Raw genomic sequence first — 19,437 nt, forward strand, 5'->3', positions numbered from 1 at the left:
AGTATATATTCCTACAACAGGTATCACTCAGCAATAAAAAAAAATGAATTATGTGCTACAACACGGATGAACCTCAGAAACACAAAGACAAGTCACTCATAAAAGGCCCCACAGTGTAGGATTCTATTTGTATGAAATGTCCAGAGCAGGCAAATCCATAGTAGGAGACAGAAACTAGATTTACAGTTGCCAAGGGACGAGGCAGGTGGGAGATACAAAGTGAGTGCTAATAGGTATAGGGTTTCTTTTTGGGGTGATGAAAATGTTCTAAAATTAGACTGTAGAGATGGCTGAACAATTCTGTGAAAATACTGAAAAAGTACAGAATTGCATAATTTTAATAGATTTTATGGTCTATGAATTAAGTTTCGATAAAGTGATTTAATAAACATAACAAAAAGCAAAGACCTCATCTGAGGGGGGAAAAGTTTCAACAGTAACGTTTTCCAAACTTTTCCTTATTCAGATAAACAAGGAAACTTTAGGACTTAATCTTTTGACTTAGTGTTCTTAGCTGCTCTTAAAACTGTCTTCCTAAATTCTAGTAAATACACTGCCCTCTTAAATTAAAAATTACTTTTAAAGAACTGTTACAATGAGTTAAAGCAAGGGTTCTAATCCTCACCAAGGGTCATAATCCCCTGGGGGAACTTTAGAACTACCAACAACCAGAACACCACTCCGAAAAGATTCTGATTCAACTGGTCTACGGAAATACGCCAGCAGTTTAAAGCTACCCTGTGGATTTAAACATGCAGCCAGGACTGGCAATCGCAGATTTATTTCAAAAGAATTATGAAGCCGTGTTTAAAAAATCTTCTTTTAGGTGAAGGCAGATCTTTTCTTAGGCAAAACAAAAAGCAAGATATTTAAGAAAAATTTGTTTCTAATCATAAAACTATGAATAAAAAGCCACATAAAATACTAAATTAGTCATAAACCAATTATTTAATTGAAGCTATAAAAAAAGAGGCAATATAATTGATAAAATAATTAGGAAAGAATATTTAGCATGTTTCAAAAGATTTAAAACAGGAGCAGGACACTTTACAAAAAGTTGTGTGGGAAATAAAATTCTTAAACTATAAGTAGAAATGTAACATTACAGAGTATCTTATAAAATACAATGACAGAAATATAAAAGGGCTACTATGTATGCTCTACGTCTGAAAACTATTAGTAGTGACTACATATTTAGATTTAAATGTACAGTTCCTGGGTACGAGATTCATATTACTATACACAACTTCCAAACCAGTGGACAGTATTTTCCGTTTAACCATGGGTAGTATCATCTTCTACAAAGTCTTTGGCCATCTCTGCTGTGATCACGTCAATATGACTAACCTGAAGAAAAAATGTTAAAAAACTGTGTTAAACCTTAAAAAAAAACAAAAAACAAAAAACAGTGTTCTTATTGTATAGAGTAATATTTAAAACATACAGCCTACTGCCTGTAAATTTTACATACCAAGTCAAATGAGTCTGCAACACTGATAGTAAGATTTTTATAATGGTGTTTGTTGAAAGCATTGAGTTTTTTTTCTAAAAAAAAGCATTGAGTTTTTTTTCTAAAGAACTCTGAAGATCTGGGTAAATACTAATGTCTAAATATCAAACAGCGTTTTTTCAGTTTTTATTATTTTGTTATTTCAAAGAATCTTAGGGCTGAAGACATTAGGAAGAGCTGGGTGGCCCAGCCAAATAGAAACGACTATATATAACTGCTGAAGACTGTGCACTGAATAGACAAGACAGGAAGATATTGTCTCTTAATGCTGATAAAAATAAAATCAATGCAAGGAATGCCACAAAAAACATTGCTACAACTTCACAGGCATTTGAAAGAAAAGCTTTTTCTTTATAAACTCATCATAAGCAACAAATTTCTAGGTTTTCCTTTATGATTTAAGTAACAGAAAACAAGAATTTGACAAGTACAATACAAACTTAAACTCAATGTAAAAAATTTTTTTACCTTATTTCTAAACTTTACACCATAGAATTTGTCAGCTGACTCAAGCAATTCAGGCCTAAAAGTAGTTGTAATAAATTGCGCATGTACAGCAAGTTCCATAATCATATCTATAAAAAGAAACAGTAATTTAATAAAACCCTTTTTTTCAACAGATCTGAACATTTAAAAATCAACTATCCTCACCCTTACCTAAAATTCAAAATAGCCTGTGACTTTTTCATGCACATTATCTGCAAAATTACGAACTTACTACTCTCTTACATTAGGGATATATTTTTTGAAGATTTTATTTATGTGACAGAGAGCGAGAGCAAGAGAGGGAACAAAAAAGGGGGAGTGGGAGAGGGAGAAGTAGGCTCTCCGCTAAGCAGGAAGCCCGATGCGGGGGCTCAATCCCAGGATTCTGGGATCATGACCTGATCTGAAACCAGACACCCAACAACTGAGCCACCCAGTAGCCCCAGGGATAGATCTTTTACCTGGTATCTTAAAAGTTACAGAATATGAAGCAGCAGCAGCTACTTATAGCACACCATTAAGTCAGAGCAAAACAAGTTTTCTCACACAAAGACAAAGAACAACGTTCCCCTGCTACCCACATATCCAAAGATCTTTTGAATTTATTAAAGATCAAATATAGATTCTTTATTTTTAAAGATTTTATTTTTTTAAGAGAGTGCGAGTGAGCACCAGTAGGGCAGGGCAGAGGGAGAAGCAGGCTCCCCGATGAGCAGGGAACCCCACATGGGGCTTGATCCCAGGACCAAGATCCTGACTTGAGCCGTAGGCAGAAGCTTAATCGACTAAGCCACTAAGGCACCCCAAAATATAGATTCTTTAAATACAGAATCAACATTTAATGTCAGGGGCTATTCAAACATTGAGAAAAACAAGTTTTAAAAAGAGAGACTTCTGGGCACCTGGGTGGCTCAGTGGGTTAAAGCCTCTGCCTTCGGCTCGGGTCATGATTCCAGGGGCCTGGGATCGAGCCCCGCATCCAGCTCCTTGCTGAGCGGGGAGCCTGCTTCTCTCTCTGCTTCTGCCTGCTGCTCTGCCTGCTTGTGTTCTCCCCTTCTCTCTCTGACCAATAAATAAATAAAAATAAAATCTTTTTAAAAAAGAGAGACTTCTGCATAAAAGTTTAACTGAAGTAGGATTTTCAATTGACAAAGAAACGTATCAACCTCTCACAGAATTAAGCTTTGTAAAGTAGCCTAATGCTAAATTCTTAAAAACTTATTAAAATAAATTTTAGGGGCGCCTGGGTGGCTCAGCTGTTAAGCGACTGTCTTCAGCTTAGATCATAATCCCAGGGTCCTGGGATCAAGCCCTGCACCAGGCTCCTTGCCCAGCAGGAAGCCTGCTTCTCCCTCTTCCACTCCCCATGCTTGTTTTCCCTGTCAAATAAATAAATAAAAATTTTTAAAAATAATAAATTTTATTTACAGAATATACACCCTGTCCAATCGCCCTAAATACCTTAGGCAACAAGAATTCACAATCAAAGAGGCAAGCTATCATTTTTAAGCAAGTTCTCATTTTTAAGTACAAACCAAACTACCTGACACGGCTTTTCTGTGCTGGGCATCCAGAGCCTGGTCAATCTCATCGAACAGGTAAAAAGGAGCTGGGTCACATTTCTGAATAGCAAAAATCAGAGCAAGAGCTACCAAGGATTTCTGTCCCCCAGAAAGCTGCTGCATTTCTCTCATTTCACCCTGTTTTCCTGTGAATGACACCTGAGAGAAAATTTAAATGAGTTAATACCCAAAAAGGGGGAGAATCACCATCACCTCTTAAATCACACAGAATGTACCTACTTAATTTGTAAAATACTCCACAAATTCCACTATGGCAATACTGGGGAAAATTGGATATAAAGGTATTTTTACCCTAATTCCAACTCCAGTGAACTGGTCAACTGATGGGACGCTGCTTTGTGACCCAGAACCCCTCTCACTTTCACCACTTCCTTCTCCTTCATCCTGAGACTGACTGCCCTCCACATCTCCTTTCTTCATTACCAAAGTAGCTTTGCCACCAGGTACCAACTTCTGGAATACTTCGCTGAAATTCTTCGATACCTTAAAATGAATGAAATGAACAAGTTACAGGGTGATTCAAATATAAATTTTGCTTAGGTGGCACTGCACATATTATTTCTTAAAGCAAAAGACAAATATTTAAAACCAATCACAAATATTTTAACAGCAGCAACAGACTGAATCCTTTTAAGATTTGTGTAGGATGTTCTAATTACTATGTTAGAAAACTACATGCTGGATTTGTTCACTTGTATTAGATCCAACTATCAGTAGGAAAAAAAACTTTATAAAACCTTTACGAATTGAATAATAAGCTGAATAACAGCCGAAGCTTTTGTCTTGTGTGAGCATTAAATACAAACAGAAACATACCTGCTTGAAAGTTAACTGAATAGCTTCGTATTTTCGAAGTTCAAGTACATTCATCAGTTCCATGATTGATTTGTACCCCCTATCCAACTCTTCTTGTCGTTTTATTAACTTTTCTTTCTGCTCAGAGAAATTCACAAACTGATCTAAAGCTTTTTTGTTAACATGGCTGTACTTCTTCAATTCTGTGTTGCACTGTTCAAGTTTTCGAAACAACTACAAAGAGAAAAAGATGTATAAATAAATTCACATGAAGAGAAATTTTCAACAAGATTTCAGATTTAAAACTACACAATTTACGGGATGCCTGGGTGGCTCAGTGGGTTAAAGCCTCTGCCTTCGGCTCAGGTCATGATCTTGGGGTCCTGGGGATCGAGCCCTGCATCCGGCTCTCTGCTTGGCAGGGAGCCTGCTTCCCCCCTTCTCTCTCTGCCTGCCTCTCTGCCTACTTGTGATCTCTGTCAAATAAATAAATAAATAAATAAATCTTTAAAAAAAAAACAAAACCAAACCAAAAAAAAACCTACACAATTTACCTGTTTGAGACTCAGCGTTTGGTACTTTTCAAATGCTTCCTGGGGAAGTGAACCAAGCTCTCGAATTTTCTTCATACACTCCTCTTTCTTCTTCAGTAGCATGCCTTGTCGATTCGTCATCTTTTCTAGTTCTTTAGTATCATGATTTATAGCATCCATGTGTTCTTTTTCCATATTTTTCCAGCGTTCCATACTCTTCTGAAGCTCCTTAATTCCAGCTTCTGTTTTATCAATGGAATTGTCCAAATCTAAAAGAGAAAAAAACAAATTAAGCCAAATTACCTACTTTAAAGCTAGAGCACTATCTGACCAAAGATTTTAATGGCCAAATCTATCAAAATAAATAGGTTTTAGGGACGCCTGGGTGGCTCAGTCGTTAAGCATCTGCCTTGGGCTCAGGTCATGATCCCAGGGTCCTGGGACTGAGCCCCACAGAGGCTCCTTGCTCAGCGGGAAGCCAGCTTCTCCTTCTCCCACTCCCCCTGCTTATGTTCCCTATCTCTCTCTGTCTCTGTCAAATAAATAAATAAAATCTTTATAAATAAATAAATAAGTAAATAAGTTTTAGGTTTTTACCTTTGTTTAAATTTTACTGTGTAAATAAATCCATGAAACATTTAATTCAGGACAAAATTAGGAGTGTGTATGAGTCATTAGGTATATATTTCTCATTATTAAATGTTTATAAAAATTTTAAAAATAATTTTCTTCTCAGCAACTAGGTGATAAGAAACTTAATTCACACTTTCGGCAATGACATTAGTAATTATAGTCTCTCATAAAATTGTCACAAACATTTCAATAAAACAAAGGTTACTATTTATAATCAACCCACTAAACTCCATTCACTATAAATTATTTCCGGTGATGGAAAACACACAAAATCATTAGTGCACACTTTTGCTTAACAACTTTATCAAATAAGCTAATTTTTAACAAAATAAAAAAATGTTTACTAAATAAAAATTCACCTTCTGATCGTGCCATAGTATCTTTTACTCTTTTATTGATTGCTTCAAGTTCTGAGGTTGTAGCAGTGAGAACAGTACCCCCTTCTGTCTCTCTCAGTTCATTAAGTTCCTACAAGATAAAAGAAACTTAAGATTATTAAACCACAGAATAGGAATTCTGTTAGTTTCAAAATTTTATGACTTTAAGTTTCCAACAGCTATTGCTTTTTTTGCATTGATGTGTAAAATTTTATTTAATCATCCAATTCTTGATATACATTTGTATTATTTTTAGTTTTTGACTATTATAAATAATCCTATGAACATTCTTGTTATCAACCTCAATGAAGTATAATTCACATCCAATAAAGTGAGCTAATTTTAAGTGTAGAGCTCAGTGAGTTGTGACAATGTATACACCCACATTACTACCACCACAATGAAGATACAGATTTTTTTCATTAAACCAAGAAGCTCCCTTGTGACCCTCTAAAATCAGTTCCTTCTACTCATGGCCCTAGAAAACTATCATTCTGTTTTCTACTGCTATAGAGTGCTTTCTCCAATAGCTGTTATTATGAATAAGTATTCAAGTATAATTGCAAATATTTAAAGTATCCATTAAAGGGGGGGAAAAAGTAATGATAAAATAACTACAAAATTTCTCAGCAAGTGACTAAACTGAGAAAACATTAGTAACTTAACACTTACTGAGTACCTAGAATGTGCCAGGATAATCATACAAAACAGGTATTACTGTTATGCTCATTTTTTAGAAGAGGAAACTGAGGCTTAGAACACTACATTATTTGCCCAAGATCGTACACGAGATGGCAGTGCTAAAACTCGAACTCATGGTAGATACTTTCTGTCCCCAAAGCCCATGCTCTCAATCAAAGCTCCTCATGTGGGGCGCCTGGGTGGCTCAGTGGGTTAAGCTGCTGCCTTTGGCTCAGGTCATGATCCCAGAGTCCTGGGATCGAGCCCCGCATCTGGCTCTCTACACAGCGGGGAGCCTGCTTCCCTTCCTCTCTCTGCCTGCCTCTCTGCCTACTTGTGATCTCTGCCTGTCAAATAAATAAATAAAATCTTAAAAAAAAAAAAAAAGCTCCTCATGTGTAAGTTCTTTCAAAAGGTTATGGTCATCAACAAACCTACAAAAAAGAATATACCTGTTCTACTTGGTCCAAACGTTTCCTCAAATTCTCATTTAGGTATGTCTCTACTCGAGTAATGATACCTTCTAATTTAATTCTTTCATTCAGCAACTGTCTGTTTTCCTGGAAGAAAAGAAAATTATGTCCACACAGGCATGCACATTTCACACACAGGAATGCTGTTATCTGCTGTCCTCTCCACTACTTGTGTTCAAATGACCTACAGTGGAAAGCCCTGTATTTTTTTCATTTTCTGTCTTATCTATTCAGAATGCTTCGTTTGCGTGCTTGGTTCTTTTTATAAGACATGCTGCCAAAAATATTTATCTATTTTTCATTTTTTTTGGACTTAGTATTTACATCTCTACATACAAAAATCAGTGTTTAATAAAGGGGTGCCTGAGTGGCTCAGTCAGTTTAACATTCAACTCTTGATTTTGGCTCATGTCATGATCTCAGGATCCTGGGACAGAGACCCAGGTTGGGCTCTGTGCTCAATACAGAGTTTGTTTGTCCCTCTTCCCCTGCTCCTCCCCCAACTCATGCGCCAATAAACTAACAAAATCTTTTAAAAAGATGTTTAATCAAAACAATATTAATTATATAAAGGTAGTCAGATCATCAGAGACAGCAAAGCTAACAAGCTCGATCTTACTACTAATTAAAGTGCATTAAAATAAAGATGAAGAAAACGAAGAGTTCTTGTATAATCCTAACATACCCACAATGGTTTAGAAAAACTTATTTACTCTCATGGGTACGAGAAGTTCAAGTTTCATTTTTTTATTTTCTCAGAGTTCCCTTCTTTCTCGTTCCCTTGGTATCAATAAACTTTTCGCAATAGCCAATTATAAATGAAAACTTATACTTCTATGAATTGTACTTGCCTGCTGAAGTTGACGAATTTCATCATTCAGTGCATCTACTCTCTTCTGATCTTCCAGACTAAGTTGTGAAAGCAAATCAGTTCCCAGTTCTGCTTTCAACGATTCTCTCGTGGATTCCATAGCATGCAAGCTTGCTTCCAAACTTTGTAAGCTACGTTGCTATGTGACAGATTATCCACTTATTAATAAAGGTATTAGTCACTGTATTACTTACAACAGTGAAAAACTGAGAACATTCTATATTTGATATTAAAGTGAACTAAATTTTATCAACTCAAGTAACTATTAGGTATCCACTTAATTTGATAATTAGGACTAAGTAGCAGTAAGAAAAATATTTATGACATACTACTATTAAAGTATGTGGAACCAATCACAGTCCATGACTGAATCATATAAAAATCTTCTGGCATATTAATAAGAACAAAAAGAAAAGACTGCTAGAATGTGTTAGGATGGTATAGTTGGACAATTAAAAACTATGATTTTAGGGCGCCTGGATGGCTCAGTTGGTTGAGCAACTGCCTTTGGCTCAGGTCATGATCCCAGACTTCCAGGATCGTGTCCCGTATCGGGCTCCCAGCTCCTTGGGGAGTCTGCTTCTCCCTCTCACCTTCTCCTCTCTCATGCTCTCTCTCACTCATTCTCCCTCAAATAAATAAATAAAATCATAAAAAAAAAAAACAAAAAAACAAAAAACTATGATTTTAGTACTACTGATGAACTGTAACAGTTTTTGTCAAAGCTTTTGAGACTAGTATGTTATTACTTGTAATTTAGCAGTTAATAGTTTGGTTTCTATCCTGTTTAGTATAACTTGGATAAAAGAAAATATTCAAACAATTCCATAAATAGTGCTTAACAGACAAAAAATGATTACTGACAAATTAATGATCATTAGAAAATACTATTACGCCATAACTCAAAATGTCTGCTTGTTCAATGAAGTTGGACATTCTGAATGTGGACTGCAAAAGGAGACTTTGGGTACCCATGGGTATAAGTGCGGTACAGATACACAGACAAGTCCAAAAGTATGGGGCTACAAGAAATGGAACACATGAACTCCAATGGATAACCAATGTAATATACAGTACATCCCAATTCTAAATACTTAAAATAAGTCTTTAACAAAAAAGACATACTTACGAACCTTTGGCATAAAAGTTTTCTCTGATTGCTGCCTCTTCTCTTTTAGCATCTTCATTTCTGATAATATGCTATCTCGAGACGCTTTAAATTTCCTTTGCTGGGTCTCTATCTGCTGCATTTGGTTCATCAACTGATCAATTTCATTATTAATCCATATACAAGGCTAAGGAAAATTTTCTCTAGTTCTTTTAAAAAGTGTGTATCCCTTCCCTTTTCTTTACCTCCAAATAAAAGTTATTTCCTCAAATTTATGTACCATAACAATGCTAAATTAAATACTACACTAAGTGTGTTCAACCATAAAGTAGCTTAAAACATTTTACCTCACCATTTCTCTCTCAAAATAACCTATGTGTTTTACTTATAAGCTATGTAAGAACAAAAATTCTTGGGAAACCCTAAGAGAATCTAAATTAAGTATACTTTTTGTTATCTTTTCATTCAAGAATTATTTACTATATAATTTATTATGCTTAAAGCACTACAGAATGTAGTTGTGTATCAAAAGGAGACATCGCCCAATGTAGAAAAATAATACCACCATCCAAAAAAAATAATTTGGATTATCAAATACAGGAAGGTAGTTGATGTATGTTGTCAATATCCTCCTTTTTCTTAGTGTTCCCCAAAGATTTCTTTGTGCCAACATCTTGCCAAATTTGGGCATTTCTAGATATGCTTTGCAAACCCCTGCAAAGTCAAAACTAACATGTTTACCTTTTGCTTGTGCTGTTGCTTGCACTGATGGCACAGAAGGTATAAACACTTCAAAAAAAAAAAAAATCGCCAGTTTCAATTAAAAATATCCCAGGGGTGCCTGGGTGGCTCAGTCATTAAGCATCTGCTTTCGGCTCAGGTCATGACCCCGGTGTCCTGGGATCGAATCCCACATTGGGCTCCCTGCTCAGTGGGAAGCCTGTTTCTCCCTCTCCTCCCTGTTCATGCTCTCTAGCTCACTATCTCAAAACAACAACAACAAAAAAACCCCACAACCACCTTTAAGAATATTCCAATGTCGGGGCGCCTGGGTGGCTCAGTGGGTTAAAGCCTCTGCCTTCAGCTCAGGTCATGGTCTCAGCGTCCTGGGATCAAGCCCTGCATCAGGCTCTCTGCTCAGTGGGGAACCTGCTTCCTCCTCTCTCTCTGCCTACCTCTCTGACTACTTGTGATCTCTGTCAAATAAATTAAAAAAATCTTAAAAAAAAAAAAAAAGAGACTATTCCAATTACTTAGTAAAAATGGTTGTTCTTGATGCTGGAGTACCTATGTAGATATATATTAAGTAATCTTCACATCCAGTGTGGGGCTTAAACTCATGATCCGCAGATCAAGAGTTGGATGCTCTACTGGCTAGCAAGGCAGGTGCTCCTTAAGTATCTATATTTTTTAAATTGTGATATAATTTGAAGTACATAAAAAGCACTTTTGCCTTATACCAAAGAACTGTAGTTTTTTTAAGAAAATGCATAGGTACAATGTTTCTGTTGTGAGCTAAACTAGACACTCTTCATGGAACACCAGTTTTATTTGGAAGAATTTAGAGTATGATGTTTACTAAGACTTGGATTTTGACAGCCTTCCTCCATTAATACTATACCTGTACCAAATGACCTTGAAATAAAAACTTAATGCACATTTTTTAACCCCTATGTTTAAATTCCATGCAGTATATGGCATTAGAGAGGCCCCCAACCCTTCTGTGCAACACTAACCTCACTTTCCTTCCACAATTCTGACCATCCTCCTCAGTTTCCTCTATAACTTTAAATTTCAGTGCACCTCAGGTTCTCTGCTCTCAGAAATACACTGACTCACTGCTATTAGCTTTAAATATTAAGAGCTAAGGAAACAATGTTACAAGAGTTTTTTCCTTGTCTTTAGAAGTTAACTTCTGACAACATAAGCTCCCATGCTTAAATAAAAGTCAAATGTGGTTTTTTCCCTACTTATATATATGAAAAAACACATAATATGTAAAAAATTATATATTTCAACCCAAACACAATTCTCCACCATAGCACAAGACAAAAAGATATTTTCAATATTTCTGCGCAGGTTTTCGTTGAGTTTTGCTTCAAGCTCACCTAGTTCTTCTTCTGCTTTTCTAACATCTTTCTGCAATTCAAGTCTAGACTTCCTTGTGTCATAGTAACCTCCAGTTAGAGCACCCCGATGACTAACTTGGTCACCTATAAACAAAGCACAAGGAAGGTAGAAATTCTGTATAACAATTTCTTTATTCAGTGATAAACTGATTTATAATCAAACAACTAATTTAAAGGCTTTACCTACTTAATGAGAATTTAAAAGGATTAAACCCACTCTGAAAAACGCCTGCTTTCCAGCTGTTAGAATCTACATTTTAAAAATGTGCCAGAAAGAAGTGCTAAGGACCAATGGTGACAGGTCAAGAGGACAAAGGACTGGAGTTTGGAATTCCACTGGCCATATTTGGGAAAATGTGAACATCAATGGTAATAATAATGGCAAGTCTTGAGAAGTTGAATGCTTCTAAAAGCACAGAGGTAGGGGCACCTGAATGGCCCAGTCAGTTAAGCATCCAATTCTTGACTGCAGCTCAGGTCATGATCTCAGGGTGGTAAGACTTAGCTCCATGTCAGGCTCTGCACCAAGCATGAAGCCTGCTTGAGAGTCTCTCTCTTCCTCTCTCCCCACTCCTGCTAGCTCGCTCTCTCTTAAAAAAAAAGAAGCCTTCACAGAATTTAAGAATCACCATTTGGAAACCCCCAGTGTATTAAGTCAAACCACTGGTAAAAGAAGTTGTGGGGGTGGGGCCCCTGGGTGACTCAGATCATGATTTCTGGGTCCTGGGATCAACCCCATGTCCAACTCCCAGCTCAGCAGGGAGTCTGCTTCTCCCCCTCTTTCTCTGTCTCCCCCCTGCTTAGGTTCTCTCTCTCTGTCTCAAATAAATAAATAAAATCTTAAAAAAAGAAATCTGTTGGGGAACCTGATATTCATGTTTTCTTAAAGGATAGTCCCACATAGCACTTATCAACTACAAAGAGGCAAGGGCATCTTTACAACAGAGAGACTGCTACTGGTCAAACTTAACATCATTAGCAGTGGGACATATTGTGGGATGCAGTAAGAAGTACACATCACTCATGTCAAGAACATAAAACCAAATCTAACGATGAGGAAGCAGTTAAAAGGCAAATTTAGAAAATGCGACATTATGAGAAAGTCAATTTCTTGAGGGTGGGAAGGAAAGGAGCTATCCTATATTCAAAGAATCCAAAGAGAGGACTTTGCATGCATCCTTGATTGGATCCTGGAGAGAAAAGTATTTTGGGACAACTGGGAAAATTTTAATGTAGGTACTTTTTAGAGGATGATGATATTAGGTTATGTTAAATTTCTTAGGTATAACAATGATACCTGGGGTGATTAAGGAGAGTGTCCTTATTCTTATGAGATATACAAGCTTAACTTTTAGAAATAAAGTATTATAATTTTTATAACTTATTCTCAGAGGTAGTCTAAAACAACAAAAAAATTATCTATAGAGATAAAGCTGGGGGGGTGGTGGCATGGTACCTTCTTTCATTAGCAAAAAAATTATATAGAAAAGAAAAAAAAACTAAAAAATGAGAGCATATGAACTGATATACCAGAGGTTCTTAACCAAGACTCCATGGATAAAATTCAAGATATCCATGACTTAGGTAGGAAAAAAAATTTACATCTTTATTTTTATACTAACTTCAAAATGAAATTTAGCAATTCCTTCTGTTATAACAAATAAATATCACAGTGGTATTATCAATACTTGTAACTTCGTTACCAAGAGAAGTAACAGCTATTTTCTATCAGATTATATTTGTTACAAATCTCAAAATATCATTTACATGTATCAGTACTTCAAAGTTACATTTATTAGACCCACTGCTAAATCTTGTTTTTAAATACCTTCAAGAGTAAATTACTGTCATGTTTGAAAAAATATTCTGATTACCAAGTCAATTATGATTGGTTTCTTTTGTGATCCAACGTATTTTATTTCATGCACTTAAAAACATTCTGAGAAAGGGCTCATACACTTTACCAAAGAGCCAAAGGAGTCCACAGGACAAAAGGTTAAGAATCCCTACTACAGACCAAATGATTATACTTAAGAGACATCAACTAAATATAAAGTGTAGATCCTGTCTGGATGACAAAAAACTGGACATGAATTATGAAATACTCTTAAAACTAAAATGGAATTTATCTGTTCAAAGCTAAGAATTACTATTACAAACCTTCTAGGGTAATGCAGTCCATAGTGAAAGCACGGGCTAGCTGGGTTGAAACTTCCATGCTACGACAAATAAGTGTTTTCCCAAACACATGTTTGAAAGCTTTGTCAAATCTGGGATTGTACCTCAATTTACTTATCATAGGAATCGCATCCTAAAAATGAGTATTTTGTCAGCAAAGAAATCACAACATAGTTAATTAAAACATGTTAGAATTATGAATTACATCTTTATAAAATACAAATAAACACAAATGCCTTCATATTTCAAAACTACTTTTAGTCTGAAGAAGTCAGGAAAATCACTTTACTGAAATATCCTGGAAATTATGTTCATGTAACCACCCAAGTTTTCAAGAGCAGAGAAAAATAAGAAAAAGTTTAGTGGCTCTGGAGTCACAGCTCAAGCTCAAATCCTAGTTCTGACACTCATCAGATGTATGTCATGGACAAGTTGCTTAACTTCTCCATTTAACAGTTATTTCATCTATAAAACTGCAGTAACAGTACTTTCCTGATAAAGTTAAGACTAGAAAAACGAGTATCTGAAACATAGAAGATAGCATCTGCCACATAGAAGGGCTTAACAGGGGAACCTGGGGCTCAGTCAGTTAGGCGTCTGACTTGATTCTAGATCAGGTCATGATCTCAGGGTTGGGAGATCAAGCCCCATGTCAGGCTCCATGATGGATGTGGAGCCCGTTTAGATTCTCACCCCCCACCCCCGCCAGCTTGTGGATGCACTCTTTCTTTAAAAAAAAAAAAAAGGGTAAATAAATGTAAACTAATAGTATTTCCTCAAGATGTTTTCATTTTATTATATATGTCTTCAATATTCAGGAAAGTATTTTTTCATATAAAATCTTCCCTTTTTATAAAATAAAAATAAAAAATAAAAATAAAATAAAATCTTTCCTTTTTATGTTCTTCTAAACTGTTAGGAAAGGATTTTTCTAATTCTCAAATTAGGAAATACAACCTACATACAGAACAATGCAACAAATATGTTAAGCTTAAACCAATAATTACAAAGAGAACACCAATATAACTACCACAGAGGACAAGAAATAAAACACTGCTGACACTAAAAGTGTGCCCCTTTCCTAATCACAAACAGTGGTTACCTGCTGGAGGTGACCACTATCATAACTTTTATGATAACCATTTCCTTATACTTCTATCATCTAAATTTAGTTTTGTTTATATATTTATTTATTTACAAGATTTTATTTATTTATTTTGGGAGGGTGGTGGGAGACAGAGGGAGGAGAGAGAGAATCTCAAGCTGACTCCCCCCCTGGGCATGGAAGCCCAGTCTCAGCTGATGTGGGCTCAGTCTCAGGACTATAAGGACCATGACCTGTGCTGAAATCAGGAGTAGGATGCTTAACCAACTGAGCCACCCAAGCGTCCCTTTCCTTACACACTACATGCATTCTTGAGTCTTGGTTCATTCACAGCATCACATTTGTGATATTTGTGAATTTTTCCTCCCCAAAACCTCAAGGATAATTTATAGATTTAAAAGAAGAAAAAAAGGTGGACCCTTTAAAGTAGCTTTTAAGATTCTCACTGTAGCAGGATGGGCACCTGGGTGGCTCAGTTGGTTAAGGATCTGCCTTCAGCTCAGGTCCTGATACAAGGGTACTAGGATCAAGCCATGTGTGGGGTTCCCTGCTGAGTGGGGCAGGGTGGGGTGTCTGTGTCTCCTCCCTCTGCTCTGCCACTCCTCCCTCTCGTGCTCTCTAATAAATAAATAAAAATCTTAAAAAACTGTTCTCACCGACCCACTTAAATTGTTACCATTATCACAGAGTTTCAGCTTTAACCTTAGGCAGGACAGTAAAATAGTTGCTAATACCATCAACATTCTGAAACCACACACCTCAAAGCCATTACATTTTTCTCAAGAAGAACACTTTCTGAGGAATGTTTTTAATCCATTTAAACATACACCAGCAAGTAACAAAAACACTGTTTTCAGGGCCTATCACCTGGCTAGATGTTTTTATTTAATTTGTAAGCCATTTAAAAAGTATATTCAAAGAACTTAAAAAATATTCACTTCAAATGACAGTTCCTCAAGGATTTCTTCTCCTTAATTTTGTCACCCTGGGATAATCTCTCCAAGTATCCTGTACTTCTGTATTTTAACACTTGACACATTTGCAATGATTTGTTTCATGTGTTCGCTGTGACCTGCGCCTCCCTTCCCATTCCTACCCAGTAGTGACTGTGCAGTAGGAGAAGACCAGTAAATCCTAACACACAGTAAACCGTAAGAAATAACTTATTCAAAGACAGACCTTCACACACACCAACTCACATTGGTTTCAGGATAGGCAGTATCCCTGACATCTAACTTGTTAAGAGGAAGAAAAGTGACCTCTCCAGGAAGATTCATTTTATTAAACTCCATCAAAATCTTCGTGCTGACTTCATCTGAATCAACAATATGATAAAATAACCTGCACGTGAACAAAACAAGCCGTATCTTTACTGCTAGACTTTAAAGTGCTATAAACATTCAGGAAAACAATTCACTTTTTTCCTCTGCAATCCAATTTGTACTGGGGTAGGGTGGGAGGGAAACTAGTTAGGAAATTCCAATGGGGGGAGGGAGAGGAAGCCCCAAAAGGGATAGTTCTAGCTTCTACAATTAGGAATACTTAACATGTACAGCTTTAAAAAATTAAATAAGCAACTAAGATAAAAGGGAATGGGAGACAGATTGTACTAAAATTCCAAAAACTGCTTCTCTTATTCCTTCTTTCCTTTAAAATTTCAAAAGAGCAAACAAAAACGTTACCTGTTGCCAGCAGTGACTTCCACGCATGTGTAGAAAGCAGGCTCACATTCGAAGTTATTCATCACGATGCCGTGATAGCCATTCTGAACATGCTGGTTTATTCCTTTCCTACGGAAGTGGTCTAGTACTTTGTTTATGCTGTCTATTCCATTTAAAATAGCCTGTTAAATTGTCAGAGGTGAAAAATATTAAAATACTATTTCCAGTGGCAGTCCTGCTGGTAAGAAACAAACCCACTACTCTATACATTTAAAAATGCTTCAGAGATTAGACACCCTTCCCAATGCCACATCACCCCCTTGAAAAATTTCAACTACATGAAACTTTATTATGGGTTCTCTTCTGACACTAACATTAAAAACGGGACTCTTCATCTAAAAATCAAAAGTGCTATTGTAGTAAAGGCTGCTTAAACGAGACCCATCATTTCAAATTTACAGGACAAGTGATTTGCACTCTTATTTATCACCTGAAACCAAGGACTTACAGCTTAAAAATCAACAAATTCTTGTGTAGTAAATGGCTCAATGTAAACTGAAGTAATGAAAAGAACATGCTCACCTTTCCTGTTGCTGCTCTAAGAAGTTGCTGTTTCTTTTCAAGATCTTCTCTTTTAGCAGCAAGTGCTTGCTGTTCTGCGTTCTCCTCTCTCCACAAGTAACTAATCAATAAAAATTACACTTTAATTTTAAAAGCATTAAGATGCACCAACAGTATATATAGGATAAAATACTGAAAAAATATCAAACTTGAATAGTTCATTTTTAACTTTTTAAGATCTTTAAAGAGATTTTGAGAGCGAGTGAGCACAACCAGGGGGTGTGTGTGCACATGCATGAGGCAGACCTCCGGGCTGAGTAGGAACCCCACCTTGGGGCTTGATCCCAGGACACAGGGATCATGACCTGAGCCAAAGGCAGATGCTTAACTGAGCTGCCCAGGCACCCTAAGATTTTTTTAAGTGATCTCTACACCCAGAGTGGAGCTTGAACTCACAACCCCAAGATCAAGAGTCACATATGCACCATCAACTGAGCCAGCCAGGTACCCCAAGCTCATTTATAACTTAAAGACCATTTAACAGCCAGTAATTAGTGTCACTCAAAAAAATTAAGGCATATTTTAGTCTATACTAACTTTCTTTCACTTTGTAATTCATCTTTCTTATTTTTTACTTCGTAGTATTTTCTGTCCAGTTCTTCTACTCGAGCTTTGACTTCGTTAAGATCCTGATCCAGTTTCTATGGAAATAAAAATAATTTAAACTTAAAATCCAATTTCATGCAAACTAATCCACAGTGACAGCAAGATCAGTACTTGCTTGGGGATAGCAGGGCAAGAAGAAGGGGAAACATTCTGGGGTGATGAACAGGCTTATCATCTTAATGATGATTTCACAGATGTATTCATCTGTCAAAACTTATTAAATAATACATTTTAAACACACACAATTCACTGTATGTCAATTGTGCCTTAATGAAGTTGTTAAAAAAAATCCAATTCTAACTTTTTAAAAATGCCTTTAGGCAAAAAAGCACATCAAGAGCAAACATAAAACATAAAATGAATTATTCTATAAAATATTGCTAAAATAGAATTAATTTGCTTATTAATGATCTAAACCTTTCTACTAGAATTTTAGAAGAAAAAAATATATTCACACATGCTCAAAATACTACAGTCAATAGTTTTCACACCACTCCCTCTATACCACATAGGAAAGATTGAGGATTATACTAAGAAGCAAAAGGCCATTCTACATAATTCAATCAGCACTATAAAATCATCTCTATCCAATGTAAAGGACAGACTTCAGCAGTGGAAGGTATGGCTGAAATACTGCAAAATAATGAAGTTCAAGCTTGAGAAAGAATGAATAAAAACTCCACTGACAAATCTTGGCTCTTCACCAGGCTGTTTCAAAAGGAGTATTTGTTGAGGATGTTTCCATGAACTCATGACAAACACATTTCCTTTCTTTCAGGAAAGGACATGTAGCTATCACAGCTGAAACTCTATTAATTAATTTCCAAATAACTACCTGGAATCAACCCATGTTTTCGATTCCCTCCATAAAATACAGACCAAAGCACACTGGACTCCAGAGGCTAGGAGACAATAGTCTATGACTCCTGGTCACTCTTCTACCAGTTATTTTTGATTACAGAGCCAGTTAGGTTTGCTCCTATGTTTTCATTTTTTGTTCATGCTGTGATTATATTAAGTATTAAACAAATATGAAGACAAAGTAAAGAGCTGTTTCTTTAAAAACTTGATTTAGTTTTGGATACACTCAAAGGTGACTCACTAAAAATTAAATTAAATGGGGAAATCAACTCTAAAAGATCAGGGAGAAATAATATATAAATGCATATATTAATATGCAATATGTACTTTATAACAAATTATAGTAATTCAAAATATCAAATCAAAGTTAAAGACTAGGAAACTGACCCAGATTACAAAAGATAACAGAAATAAGACAACTAAATGCAATACATGATCCTAGATTGAATCCTGAATTCTGTTCTCACCCAGCTTTAAGAACTATATTTATATGTGTGGCTTGGAACAAAAATGTCCCGAGAATTCACAATCACTACTCATATTCAAAAGAAACATCTTGGGCTCTACATGAAAAGACTGGTATGCATTCTGGTGTGGGGTGTTGATAATGGGGGAGGCTATGCATTTGTGGGGTAGGAGGTATAGGGGAAATCTCTGTACCTCTCTCCCAATTTTGCTGTGAACCCAAAATTATTCTAAAAAAATGGTTCTTTAAAAAAGATTGGTACATGAGCATACATTTATCTTTTTAAGCAAAATACTTAGGATATATATAAATAAATGTATGTTTACATGTGTATAAATACAAATACTATTACATATAAAACTTAAATATATATACACACTTATATAAAATTTTATGCATTTAGTAAACTTTTTGATATAAACCAATAACCAACTGGTATAGATCTCATGAGGTAAGAGGAGGGTTCCTCTGTGTAGGTACATATATAATTTCCTCACCCTATACTTGTCCTACATACTCCCTTCTCATCATTTCTATCATCCTCCAATCACCTATATGCAGCCATACATAATACTTAACAAAGAATTTTCCCCCTTTCTCATTTTAAATAAAGTGAGATCTTTCTTATCCTAAGAAATAAGAAAAAAATAAGAAAAAATAAATAAGAAAAAAAATCAGAAAAACAGTGATTTTATCTTCTACTTCAATTTTTAAGAAAATGCTACTAAACATGAATAGTAATGTTTTATTCATTTAGAAA

At 35.8% G+C, this 19,437-nt stretch overlaps 1 protein-coding gene across 2 annotated transcripts in view; it reads right to left on the reverse strand.

Moving 5' to 3' along the window:
• Window positions 1–929: 929 nt before the first annotated feature.
• SMC3 (structural maintenance of chromosomes 3) overlaps window positions 930–19,437 on the reverse strand; it is a 37,235-nt gene continuing 18,727 nt past the window's right edge. For both annotated transcript variants that reach the window (XM_032880341.1, XM_032880350.1), the window contains 16 exons: window positions 17,282–17,385; window positions 16,706–16,805; window positions 16,145–16,305; window positions 15,662–15,803; window positions 13,340–13,490; window positions 11,111–11,263; window positions 9,076–9,227; window positions 7,923–8,081; window positions 7,051–7,158; window positions 5,900–6,008; window positions 4,929–5,176; window positions 4,396–4,608; window positions 3,871–4,062; window positions 3,540–3,717; window positions 1,979–2,085; window positions 930–1,347 (listed from right to left, as the gene is read on the reverse strand). In XM_032880341.1, the coding sequence (XP_032736232.1) occupies window positions 1,276–1,347; window positions 1,979–2,085; window positions 3,540–3,717; window positions 3,871–4,062; window positions 4,396–4,608; window positions 4,929–5,176; window positions 5,900–6,008; window positions 7,051–7,158; window positions 7,923–8,081; window positions 9,076–9,227; window positions 11,111–11,263; window positions 13,340–13,490; window positions 15,662–15,803; window positions 16,145–16,305; window positions 16,706–16,805; window positions 17,282–17,385 (2,349 nt within the window). In that variant the 3' untranslated portion in view covers window positions 930–1,275. The remainder of the gene's footprint in view (window positions 1,348–1,978; window positions 2,086–3,539; window positions 3,718–3,870; window positions 4,063–4,395; window positions 4,609–4,928; window positions 5,177–5,899; window positions 6,009–7,050; window positions 7,159–7,922; window positions 8,082–9,075; window positions 9,228–11,110; window positions 11,264–13,339; window positions 13,491–15,661; window positions 15,804–16,144; window positions 16,306–16,705; window positions 16,806–17,281; window positions 17,386–19,437) is intronic.

The sequence above is a fragment of the Lontra canadensis genome, unplaced genomic scaffold (assembly GCF_010015895.1).
Source record: "Lontra canadensis isolate GAN:19392208 unplaced genomic scaffold, GSC_riverotter_1.0 scaffold3, whole genome shotgun sequence".
NCBI classification, from domain to species: domain Eukaryota; kingdom Metazoa; phylum Chordata; class Mammalia; order Carnivora; family Mustelidae; genus Lontra; species Lontra canadensis.